The sequence below is a fragment of the Lycium barbarum genome, chromosome 12, assembly GCF_019175385.1.
Source record: "Lycium barbarum isolate Lr01 chromosome 12, ASM1917538v2, whole genome shotgun sequence".
NCBI classification, from domain to species: domain Eukaryota; kingdom Viridiplantae; phylum Streptophyta; class Magnoliopsida; order Solanales; family Solanaceae; genus Lycium; species Lycium barbarum.
In genome coordinates, this window is record NC_083348.1 from 81,722,917 (window position 1) to 81,736,003 (window position 13,087).

A 13,087-nucleotide genomic window follows, 5' to 3' on the forward strand; every position below is an offset into this window, starting at 1 on the left:
GAGCGAACTTTTTAAGCCTTGAGCAAGATATAAACATTTCATACACAAAAATTTGAGCGATTATTTTAAGTCTTGAATGTTGTATCAAAGTTATATACAATGTTGTTGTAGTTGTATTAATTTTATAGAAATCTAACATAAACTTTATGCACGAAAATGTGAGCGAAATTTTAAGATTTGAGCGAGATACAAATTTCATACTGTTTTCATACACACAATTTTGAGCAGATTTTGTAAGCCTTGAACGAGATATACACATTTCATACATTTTTCATACACTAAATTTTGAGCGAACTTTTTATTCCTTGAGCGAGATATACACATTTCATACAACTTTCATACATAAATTTTTGAGCGAAAAAAATATTTTAAAAGAATTATTTTTTTTTTTTAATTTTTTTTTTTTTAAATTACATAATTTGTATAGGGTTTGTAATGTTATGTTTTGTAAATATAAAACTATAGTCACATTTCATAAATATTTCTCCCTAAGATGTAGATATACGTAATCCAACACCTTATAAGTAACTCTTTTTTCTTTTCAGCTACCAATGTGGTACTTTGTTCGCACACCCAACAATGTCCACCTCGAACTAAGCTCCACATGGCTCATTACCATAATTCACGGGCAGTGGCGGAGCCAGGAAATTTATTAAGGGGTGTCAAATTTTTTTATTTTTAAAAAAGGCCAATGACTGAAGTAAAAAAAAATAAGCATGTCACCAACTGGGATCGAACACGCAACCTTGTTAGCCTAAACCTTTGACACCCCTCAACCACTCGGCTAAGCCCTCAACTTATTACAAGAGGTGTTAATAGTAATACATATATGTATAAAATCAGAATTTCACATACCTATACAACGTAATTTTCCGGCGAAAGGGTGTCGCTTGACACCCCTCGGGACCAGGTAGCTCCGCCCCTGTTCACGGGTCAGAGATTCAACATGTCTATGTGCCACCACACATCTGGCCCATAGACGGGCAAAGGCACTAAGTCGGGCCCCACGCCACACTTCCCCATCTTTATACTCGTCCCGCCAAGCCATTGGCTCTGATACCAGTTGTTGGGCTAAACGGTCCAAAGATACTCTTAACATGATGTGATATTGTTCGCTTTGGGCTAAGCCCGTACGGGTTTTCCCAAAAAACCTCACACCATTAAGAGTATCAAACACCTTATAATTAAGTAGCTCTTTTTTCTTTTCAACTACCAATGTGGTACTTTGTTCGCACACCCAATAATATATTAACATCTCAATATTTCATGGAGAAACTTTTACAATTTCTCGGATCACTTTACCTGTTTGTACTGTAAGAAATTATTAACCACATAGATTTAAGAATTTGTTATGAAAGGCTTTTTTCAAGACGAAGTTAAATAAAAGTGGGAATGTATTCAAGGGTGTAATCAAGTGGCTAATGAAATATATTGAGAATTACTTATAAGGTTCGGGTTATTTGAAGCAAAAGTACTAGCTAGATAATTTCTTCCCGTGCATCCAAACCTTGATGGATAAAATTAACCGACACCTGTTCTGATAGGAGCTGGTAGCAGATAGATACCTCTTGACATTAATTGAGATGTTTGCAACTTGGCCAGATACCATAATTATTAAAGAGAAGACACAAGTGGGAATAGCATAATATTATTTCATCAATTTATAGTGACCATTAACCAATACGTATATTTGGAAACTATTATGCATCTAATGTTCTAGCATTATTTCATGATACTTTGGCAAAGGGCGTATGCATGCATGTCATGTCATGTCTGCAAATATAACACGCATATTTGTCATTTCATAAATAAATATATCAACACAAAAAAGACTTGCCTCCTTGGGCTTGAATTCCCAAAAACATGTCAGAAACAAGTATTTTTATGATCAATTGTAGCTTTTAGTTTATTTAGGTAAATCTTGGGCAAAAAATGTAATGAGCAAAATTAGACTTCAACGACGAAATTACTAGCTGGAGTCATCATTGGACATAATGACCATACCTGTACAAGCAGCGATGATGGGTAAGTAAAAGTTTACAAGTATATATTCTAAAATCTTCTTTTCTTCGAGAGAGCTTCACTAAGTTGACTAAACCTTCTAACCTTAGTTTAATAAGAGTAGTACTATTATTCTAAGAAGCCTGATATCAAAATTCAGAGCTATTTTTGTCTCTATTTACACGTGAAAAGAAGAGGAAATTTTTAAAAGAAAAAGGGGGTTACGATGACTTGTGATAACCTCACTTTCAACATACAGATAATACCCAAAGGCCAAAACACTTCCAAAGCCCTATAAGTTCTTTTATAATAGTTGGATTTCAAATTTCAAATTTAATTTTGATCAAAAGTCTTGAGTTCGAGTCTCACCGTCACCGTTATAAAAAAGATCACGTTTTTGGCCTTTAAAAAAATGAAATTTACATGTGACGAGACTTGTTACAGATATAATTAATTCTTTAATAAATAAAAGTGAGATCTGTTAATTGTTAAGTTACACAAAAATTTAACAAGAGTATAATTATATCATCAGACACAGATTCAGTGTAACTTTTTATTCAACATAAGCAAAAAAAATTCCTATGGAAAAAATGTGATTTTTTTTAGTACAAGGCGAATTGGACGGACTAACAAGTCAGGGGTACCATAACTTGTGGTGTGTGGTGTTAATTAAAAACTAGAACAATTCGAAAGGATGATGCTACTCACCCTTAACAAATGATTAAGATTTCAACAGTACATGTTTAGTGCTGATAATATAATGACTAAAAAGGAAGAATGAAAATGAAAGAAAACGAGAGATAATTAAAAAAATATCAGCAAAAATAAAAAATAAAAGAAAGAACAAAGGCACCTCTACTAAGGGTCCCATGTCTCCTCAGTGGACTATAGGATGTAATTTCCATCTTTTTTCTACAAACTGCACCCTTCCATTTTCTTTCCTTTCTTCAATACCCTCCTATCTAATTTTCTTTCCAAAAAAAAAAAAAAGAAAAAAAAAATCATGAATCCTTCAGCTATAGTCATGGCAAAGGAACTGCCTGCTGGATCTTCACGATCCAGCGGTGACCAGGTGCAGAATAATCCTGCACCGTTGAGTCGATACGAGTCACAAAAAAGGCGAGACTGGAACACTTTCGGACAGTACTTGAAGAATCAGAGACCACCAGTTGCACTATCTCAGTGTAATTGCAACCATGTTCTAGAATTCCTTCGATACCTGGACCAGTTTGGGAAGACTAAGGTTCACTTACACGGGTGCGTGTTTTTCGGACAACCTGATCCACCAGCACCTTGTACTTGCCCACTAAGGCAGGCTTGGGGCAGCCTTGATGCTTTGATAGGGAGACTTAGAGCTGCTTATGAAGAAAACGGAGGGTCGCCAGAGAATAATCCGTTTGGGAATGGCGCGATTCGCCTTTATTTGAGAGAAGTAAAGGAGTGTCAAGCTAAGGCAAGAGGGATTCCTTATAAGAAGAAGAAGAAAAGGAAGCTTAATAATAATTCAATTAAGTCCATTGGTGCTGCTGCTACTGCTGCTGCTGATGAACACAAGAATTTGATGCAAGCTACCTGAATATGGGTAAGTATTTTTATTTGCTCTAGAGTCTGGTAAATTATACGTCCTTTGGTTAAATCATAAGGCTTTACTTCAATTTTGACTTATATCTCCCGACAGTATCCATATAAAACTATAACTCATAATGAATCAAGTAATTTGCTTAAATCTTTGAAGTTTCTTCTTGAAAAGTAAAATTTTATGGGAATTTAGAAAATTTAGTAATTACAAGGCATATTTATGATTGCCATAGGGTAACTATCAAGTTCATTTTTTAACATGAAAATCCGTAGAACCGTGCTTAAAACCCTGATCTTTATGGTCATAGTGAAGCAATTGAATTTGAGGAATAGTAGATATAAGAAAATCCCCTCTCTTTTATTACTCCTAATCTTTGGAGTATAGGGTATGAATAGTGCATATTCTAGTAACCTTATAAGAAATCTCTCTCATATTTCTTCCTCTCTCTCTCTCATATCATGTAAAACCAGTTTATAAATTTCATGGAATAGTTCTTGGCCCTTAAAAGATTTGACGTGATTTTGTGTCTTAAATCTTAATGAGTAAACCATGTGATGTTACTATAGAGTTGGAGTAATTTTGAAGTGGAAACAAAACTTATATTGTCTTGGACCATTTAAATTATATATAATTAATAGAATCTTCTGTACATCACCAACAAGCATATGTATAATCATTACTACAAAAAGTTCCAAACGAATATACAGATAGTATAAGCAGACACATAATGCTTGCCTTTTGTACGTAGGTTCTAGCAGTCTAGCCTTTTTGGTATTATTTGTCTGTAAATAGTCATATATGTTGGTGAAAAATATATTTTAGATCTACGTATAGTCCTTTTGTAGCTTGTTATGCTCCTTCTAAGGAGTGTCTCTCGCTTCTTCTTGATCTTTTAATGATCTTCTCCTGTGATAAGAGCATCCTAGATGTTCAAGATATATGATCTTTTGTAAACTTCGATTTTTCCCTCTGATTTCCAAGTAAACCTTTTCACTCGGACTTCTAAGTAAACGGCCTAATCACACCATTCTTCCATAAATTGTTTTTATTTTTCGGTGTATGGCACCCCGTATTGTGATCCAACTAGATTCAGGTTAGCACCGGAAAGTCCCAAATTAGGGGGTAAAACACTCCCTAACAAAAGGGACTCCATACCAAGGTCTCGAATCTAAAACCTCCGCTAAATCACCATAGAGTGATTAAGAAGTATTTATCACTCTGCCGCAATCGTGATTAGTCATTCTTACACAGATTATGAAGAGGCAAGGCACTATATATGTCTGATGTCCGTCCTCATATATCAATTGTTTCCCTTTTGAATTCCAATATAGAAGGTGTTCATTAACAAGCATAAACATTAAAGTTTTTTTTTTTGTTTTCAAATTATTGATCTTAATTTATTGATATCTTTGTAAGTTAATTTTTTACTACGCAAGATCACTGCACAAATTAAGACACCATAAACAGGTGAGATTAGACGCGTACATGTTCCTTCCTCCTTCAGTCCTACAACTCTCAGTTGGCACTAGCTTGCCTATGATTAAAAGAGAGGAGAGGACTTAGAGCCTATTTGGCCTAGCGGTTTTAAGGTTAAAAGCGTTTTTTTTTTTTTTTGAGAAAAAAGCATTTTTTTAGATACTTGAGGTGTTTGGCCAATTAGTAAAACTTCTTTTAAGTAGAAGCAGAAGCAGTTTTCCTGCAGTTGGGGAGAAGCAGAAAAATTCGAGTGCTTGAGAAAAGCAAAAGCAGAAATTATTTTTTTTCAAGACAAAAATATCCTTATCGTAACTACATATTTACCAAGTATATCCCCCTCATTAATCTATTAGGGATTAAATCATTGAGAATCCTCATGATGTATGAAGGATTCTACTTATTTTGTGTTGAATTTTAATTGGTGGAATGATTTTGAATTTTATTTGGGTTGTAGTATTTTAGTATATTTAAATTATCGTGTTGATATTATATCAATATTTTATATTTATTTATTTATGTATCATATTAATTAAAAAAAATATTTACTTTTAAAATTTAATTAGTTAAGTAGAAACTTAATTAAAGTCTTTCATAATAGATATATTAAAATAATTTATATTTGTAAAATAATTTTGATAGTAAACGTTATTGATATTTGTCCTTTTTCGTAATCTGACACTCAAAAGCACTTTTTTAAGAATATTAGTCAAACACAATCTGCTTATTAAAAGTAGACAAAAATACTTTTCAAATGAATTATCCCAACACAAACTGATTCTCATCAAAAGCACTTTTTGAAAAGCACTTCTCAAAATAAGCAGTTTTTAGCCGCTAGGCCAAACAGGTTATAACCCTGATTTTAAACGACTCATTTTCAACCTTTAGCTTATGGACATGTATTTCTAGACTTTTAAATAGTGATTTTACAATTTTACCCCCGATTTATATTAGAAAATGTCTTTAAAAGATTTGACATGATTACTTCTCATTCTCTATATATTACTAGTTCTTTTTCACCATTCAAATATAACTATTTCATTATGTTAATTGTCCTATATGACGCAACCGAATAACCAAACCTAAAAAATCGAAGTAGAAAGAGAAAAATCGAACCAAACCAAACTTATTTTGGTTCGTATTGGATTGTACTTTTTAAAAACTGAACACCAAAAAACCGAAACCGTACAAAAAAATCGAATGCACGCCCCTAAAGATAAGACATGGAGTTTAAATTAAATTATTTTCTAACCTAGAAAGAGGGTCATTTTTTTTTCTTAAACACATTAAAAAGGAAATAGGTTCACTTAACTTAATTTGAAACAACGAGAATAGTACAATCAGGTCTTTTAATTTTCTGAATCTGAATACATGTCTAAATATGGATTATGATATTGTTTTAAAAATGAATACTAAATAACTAAGACTATTTGTTTTTTCAATATTGCAATGTATAAAATTTATTTTCGTTTAAAATAAGTGTGCACCTAGCCTTTTTCACACGCTTTTAGAAAATACTGACTCCTCTATAGAAAGAGAAAAGATATTTGACTAAACTCCCCTTAGCTAAATAATACCTCACTTATCTAAACAGGGATAACTCTGGAAGAACTTAATTAACTCCTTCTTAATTATGTAAGGGCACACTTATTTTGAAACAAACAAAAAGGTCAAGTGGACACTTATTTTGAACCAGAGGGAGTAATAAATATAAGATTCAATAAAATACTAAATTAATCTAATAATATATCAATAAAATATTTTAAAATATATATATGGTGTTTAGTGGTGATGATTATAGATGGTGGCTAGGGACGGTGACGGACGCTGAATGCAATGGTGATTGTGGATGAGGATGGTGGTTGGCGGTGAAGATTGTATATGGTGACTAATGGTGGTGACAGTTGATTGTCGTGATTAACAGCGGGTTGGGTGCGCATGGTGAATTATGGTAGTTGATAATGGTGGTCGGTTGTACTAGTGGTAGTGTGAATGGATTGAATTGGTGAACTGTCATTTTTGTAAAAAAAAAAAAATTGAATAGAAATCTGAATAATATTAAGATTATATTACATAACTTAACCGTTGGGGTCTATTTAGACATATTAAGTGATTGTAACATAAAAAAGACACAAACACTAATGATTAAGATCCAAATATAAAAATATAAACGAATTTAATGATTGAAATTCAAATGATTAAGATTAAAACTTTCAGTAAGTTACAAATAAATTCATGTCTAAAGTGGGAGAGGGCAATTTGTTGATAAAAAACGCTACATTCATAAATGTTTCAGACCATTAGAAACAAAGAGAAATAATTTGCATTTGAAAGAAAAGTAAGTCTAGGCTCAGCAATAGACACAAATATTTTGTTTTGGAGTATGATCACAGACAAGATATTTGCCTCTTAATTTCACATTGAGTTAAATGATGGAAGTTAAAAGGTAAACTCAAATGAATTATAAAGTTGTGACCACTAAAACTCACCTCCTCCGTCACATTGAAAACTTTTGATCTTCCTCTCGGAAATTGATTCTTTATGAGCTTTTCAAAATTCATAGATATTGCAAAAAACATTAGTTTCGTTTTAAGGAAAAAGTTAAGTAAATCTTGTACAAATTGCAATCATTCATAAAAATAACATAGTACTTTATGTTACGAGATGATGCAACATAAGCGTGTTCCCATAAATCAGAATATATTTTCCTCAAGGCTACATCTTCCAATTTATTGGTGCTAGGGAAGTTATTTACAACTTATTTTCAATTGAAATTTTCACACCCGAAAGAGATTTTATTCCAACTATTAATATTGATAAATTTATTTGAACGCAAAACATAAAATTCTTGGACTGACTAGATATTTTAATCTTTAATGCTAGATTGGATCTGTTCCCTTTCTAGTATACAACCGTTAGAGCTTCCATACAGGTTTAATCCAAAGCATAGACGTTGCTCTTCATCTTGTATTCGATTTCTAAATCTTTTAAGGTCCATAATCTTTTTCTCTCATTTCAAACATATCCAAAACGTATCCAACGGAATTCTCCTAGCATAATTGTTCTTAGGGTTTTATAATTTTTTTTCAAAGTCCTCTTGCAAAACTTATGACCTACCTATATATCTTCATCAAACCGTTTGAGTACAACTGTGAGCCTATCACAAATTTCTCTAAATTCTTTAATCTAGTCTTCCACGGTTTAGTTCCCAGCTTAATGGTTTGTAAATATTGCTTCAAGAAGATTTCTTTGTCCTCGCTATCATTTAGCTTTCATCCTTGAGATATTATTATGCTTGTTTAGCAGTCAAACAACCAACAATGAAAAACTGACTCCTCTGTTATTGTTCTAGAGATCAACTTCAAATAAGCATATTTTGTTCTTCCCATTCAACGAATTTGGGATTTGGTGTGATCTTACCTTTGTCGTCTTAGGGTGTATAACGAGTGAGTCATTTGTCACAAAATGGCAAGGTTTGTGCAATCAATTGGTGCAAAGATGAGGGAGATAAAGCTACTAGTTGTATTCGTGAAAGACGTACTTTTTGAGGATTATTTTTATCTGAAGTCTAGAATTTGATACTATGAAAGTTGCCGAGATGAGAATGTTGAGAAGGATGTGGCCACACCAGGAGTGATAGGATTAGGAATGAGGATATTCAGGATAAGGTGGGGGTGGCCTCGGTGGAAGACAAGATGCGAGAAGCGAGATTGAGATGGTTTGGGCATGTGAAGAGGAGAGACACAGATGCCCCAGTGCGGAGGTGTGAGAGGTTGGCCATGGATGGTTTCAGACGAGGTAGGTGTAGGTCGAAGAAGTATTGGGGAGAGGTAATTAGACACGACATGGCGCAATTACAGCTTACCGAGGACATGACCTTAGATAGGAGGGTTTGGAGGACCCAAATTAGGGTAGAAGGCTAGTAGATAGTCTCGTTATCCGTTCTTATTAGTAGTCGCAGTATCGCAATTTAATTTCTTGTGCTCCGATTTATGCTATAATTTGCTATTTTCTGTGCTTTAATTATCCCGTGGTATCGGTGTCGCTTGCATTATTTTATTTTATATTATTTCATTTTCATATCGCTTTGAATCTCTTAGCCTTATCTGACTTTTTTTATGCTTTTATGCTTTTCTTGAGCTGAGGGTCTTTCGGAAATAGCCATCCTACCTTGATAGGAGTAAGGTCTGCGTACACTCTATCCTTCCCAGACCCCACGATGTGGGATTTCACTGGGTGTTGATGTTGTTGTTGTTGTGTCTAGAATCTGATACTATAAAAAAACATTTATGAATCTATAGAACCAAAGATGTCTTCAATGTGAAGAGATGAAGAAGAAAAGTATATTCTACTTCATTGCTTCAGATGTGCACAACAGATTTTTTATTTATTTGACTAGGACTTGACCAGTTTTAGATGAATCCTAAATAGGTTAATACTCTTCAAACTATATCCAGTATTTGTATAGATATAGCTTATCTCATTTGACAAGGACTTGGCTAGTCATCCACCATCTAAACCTTACGTATAGTTAATAATTAATGCATATGCTCCTGTCAATTTATCATTTAGCCAGGTAAATTAACAGTACTCCTTATTTAGTGTATGTAGACATTTGGTGCGAATAAATAGTTGCCGCAGATTAATCTTAGAGTAGTATAGTATAGGAGTATTTCTTTACTTTATATCATAACAGCTGAAAACTTAACAGCTGAAAACTTATCTCATTATTGATGAAACAATATGCATGTAACCTACTCATTTTTCATTTCTCTGATCTCTTATATAGACATATAGAGCAGACGTTCTTGACCTACCTAGCTAGATTCCATTCCACTGATTCATATATAAAGGCAACCCTAAAGCTAGGCTATATTAGTGACTAACAAACATTGATGTACCATTACTTTTTCATGGATAATTTTAATCATTCAATTAATGTCGAAGTGCTTGAAGTTTTTAATTCTTTTCTTCTGGATAATCCTTAGTTTATGCTAACCAGATTCATTGCAGATGTACTAGGGTGGTCACAATCGGATGAATCTTAGATAAGAAGATGTTGCTGCCTACCACAAGACAAATATCTAGCTCATGAATACTAGCTAGCTAGCTGGCTGGCTAGGTTTATTTCTTATTAGTAGGTTATTAAGTTATATATACTGAAGTCTTAATTAGTCTTAAATAATTTAGCTAGATAATCAGTTTCTGTCAATGAAATAACTATCTTTTGGAAATTTGTGAAGCGAGTTTTCCACTGCTTAATTACTGCTGTAAATTAAATTAATTACTCCCCAGCTGCTACACTGGGCATTAATTATATTACTGCAGTAGTCATGATAGTTGTAGTATTTCAGCACTTGGTTATATAAAGTAAGCCACTATTTAGTCCATATTATACATATAGTGTCTCTTTTGTTTTTTTGCTTAAAAGGTTATTCTTCTTTCTTCCTTTCTTTTCTTTTAAATCCTTTTGTGTCTCTGTAGTATGTATCAGCAGAGGATTTATTCCAAATGGTCAAGAAAGACTTTGCAGTTATGATCGTATTAAATTACTGGTGGATTTCAAACTTACTCTGTTGTCCGGATTAACAAAATCTGGCATGCTAAAGCTTTTATTATTTATAATCTTTTTGTCAAAATCACATTAAAAGTAAATTAACAGGGAAAATTTTTGCTTAATATAAATACATCTACTTTGAGATCTTGATGTAGCCAACATGGGAGGAATTGTCCATTTTAACCAAAGCTCCAAGCTCAGGTACAACCAAGCACTTTGATGACTCCTCTCTATAGAGAAAGCCCACGCACTTGCAATCTTTATTGCACCTATTTTTGCATTCACTTAGCTTCATAGGTCCAGTACCTTCATTATAATCACTAGTGAAATGTTCAACTCCTTCAACCTTGTAATAGTCCACCTTTGATCCTCCCCTGCATGGTGGCAAATTTGGTGGTGCACAACCCTTGCTCCACCCAACCAAGCCTCGAGGGCTCGGACACGCCACACACTGGCTGTCCTCGCAAACGCCCAATGATCCACACCTCCTCGGGAGCTTGCATTCGCTTTTCCCATCGTTGCCCCTATTGAAAAGTTGATATGTGATCTCCCATGCCCGCCAATCAACATTTGGTTCATAAGTGTACATTCTTAGATTACCATCCATGTCAACTCTAAACATAGTGTATGTGCTATTGTATTTGGGCCTAGTAAAAATGGATGTGCCAGAGCTAGGAGAATTTGTCATGTTAAACCCAAATCCTAACTCAAAAGCATGGTTTGCACCATATTCTGACTCACAATAGAAGTCAAAGTTAGCTAAAGAGCCTTTCCCATTGCCATAATCGTCTGATTTGAAGTATGGCAAAGGCCTTTGTGAATTTACACTTCCATAATACATGGCCCAATGTCTCCCTTCCAGGACAAAGCTATAAGGCCCATCAACAGGTTCTTTGCTAGATTTTCTACTAACAAGCCTAGATGGGCCTTTAGCCCTTAAAGCTTGACCCACCAAAAGTGTATCAGTTGGGTGTTCAAAACTTTGCCAAACAAATCTATCATTTTTATCATGTAAAACCAAGTTACCATTAGGCAAGAGTTTTATCCCTGTCACACCCTTGTTGGCAGTATTGGTATGCCAAGCTACCGTGCCATCGACATCAATTAGTTTCAAATTCCCGTCAGCACCAAAGGTTAGAGTGGCGTTTTCTCGAACAGGCTTGCCACGATTAGCCTCCCATACCCATCGCATAACGGATTCAGATCTTCGATGGCCCATTCGTAGCCCAAGGATAAAGGCATTTGGGGTAGAATTAAAGAAACAAAGTGTAAAGGGGAAGTTGACAATGTTTAACGTACGATAATCTGCACCGTATTCAACAGAATATTCGCCGAATGAGCCTTCATTGATGTATTTGAAGGTTTTGGCAGGCGGAACATTGGCTGAAGTTGCAATGAATAGGGAACAAAGTGTGATTACAAGCAAAGAAGAATAGGAAGACATTGTTTTGGTTTTGTGAATGAGAACAAGATTGAGTTGCTAGGTAAGTTAATGACTTACCATATATATAACAAGTAAGAAACCAATATAATATGCAGAGACATCCATTTTATTATGTCTTATTTATGCTCTCTTATCCAGTGGATCAATATATCCTGTTTTTGACATAGCATTTGTTGACTTTGACAAATTCATCATTGTTCAAACTTAAACAACACACTTTTGAATCCACTTTCTTTTGACAAATGGGTTTTGACTTTTCGGTCTAGTCAATGAAACCATGACCCATAACTTTCATCATTAAAAGAGTCCTTAATGGCAGGGGCGGATTTACCTTAAGCCGAGAGGTGTCACGTGACACTGCTTCGTCGGAAATTTTTGCTAAATATGTATATTTAATTAAAAGGCAGAAGTTAATATGATATATAGAATATAGTGACACTCTTAACACTAAGTATTGCGCAACTCAATTGGTTAGGTGCTGAAATCATCTAGTGAGTGCACGAGTTCGAACCCTCACAACACCATTGGTCACCACCTATCTTTCTGCCAATCGATTGATGCGACAATAAACATCTTCAACTAAAGAAGAATCTTCCCACTTTCGTTGATAGTTATCTTTGTTATGTTTTTTTTTTCCTTTCACCTTCTTTCTCGCCAATAAAATTGATTAAAACAATTTACAAAATCAAATGAATAATCAGTTGTTTAGTGAATATTTGGTGCCAATTATTAAAAAAAAATAGTATTATTTCTACTAAGGTAATTTTGAATACATTTAAAAAAAAAAAATCATCGAGAAGTGTAATAGTATTTTTTTAGAAAAGTTATAATAATGTACGTGAATTGTGTTTTATTAGTATTTGTTCCTTTTTAATGTGGTGTTATATTATTTCATTTATTATTACTCACTTTAAAATGTGACACCGCTGACGAAAAATTCTGCGTACGCCACTAGTTAATGGAAGAACATTTATGGCTATAGTTCTGAAAGGCTTGAAGCACATGTGAGGTTTTTGCCGAAAATATACTATCA

General features: G+C 34.0%; 2 protein-coding genes across 3 annotated transcripts; one reads left to right on the forward strand and one right to left on the reverse strand.

The window, feature by feature from the left end:
* The first annotated feature begins 2,899 nt into the window (after positions 1–2,899).
* On the forward strand, positions 2,900–10,452 carry LOC132621380 (protein LIGHT-DEPENDENT SHORT HYPOCOTYLS 10-like). 2 transcript variants are annotated; one of them, XM_060335629.1, is made up of 2 exons: positions 2,900–3,583; positions 10,056–10,452. In XM_060335629.1, the coding sequence occupies exon 1, from the start codon at positions 3,005–3,007 to the stop codon at positions 3,575–3,577; it is 573 nt and encodes a 190-aa protein (XP_060191612.1). In that variant the 5' UTR covers positions 2,900–3,004; the 3' UTR covers positions 3,578–3,583; positions 10,056–10,452. The 2 variants fall into 2 exon arrangements, with proteins under 2 accessions (XP_060191612.1, XP_060191611.1); XM_060335628.1 differs by having other exon boundaries at positions 2,904–3,583; positions 10,067–10,452.
* A 186-nt stretch (positions 10,453–10,638) lies between these two features.
* Positions 10,639–12,130, reverse strand: LOC132621379 (epidermis-specific secreted glycoprotein EP1-like). The gene has a single exon (XM_060335627.1). It carries the CDS (start codon positions 12,052–12,054, stop codon positions 10,744–10,746), a length of 1,311 nt encoding a protein of 436 aa, XP_060191610.1. The 5' UTR covers positions 12,055–12,130; the 3' UTR covers positions 10,639–10,743.
* Between the last annotated feature and the right edge of the window lie 957 nt (positions 12,131–13,087).

Bases quoted from the DNA above. Each gene is read 5' to 3' on its own strand.
- LOC132621380 (XM_060335629.1), top strand. From the start codon at position 3,005: ATGAATCCTTCAGCTATAGTCATGGCAAAGGAACTGCCTGCTGGATCT.
- LOC132621379 (XM_060335627.1), bottom strand. From the start codon at position 12,054: ATGTCTTCCTATTCTTCTTTGCTTGTAATCACACTTTGTTCCCTATTC.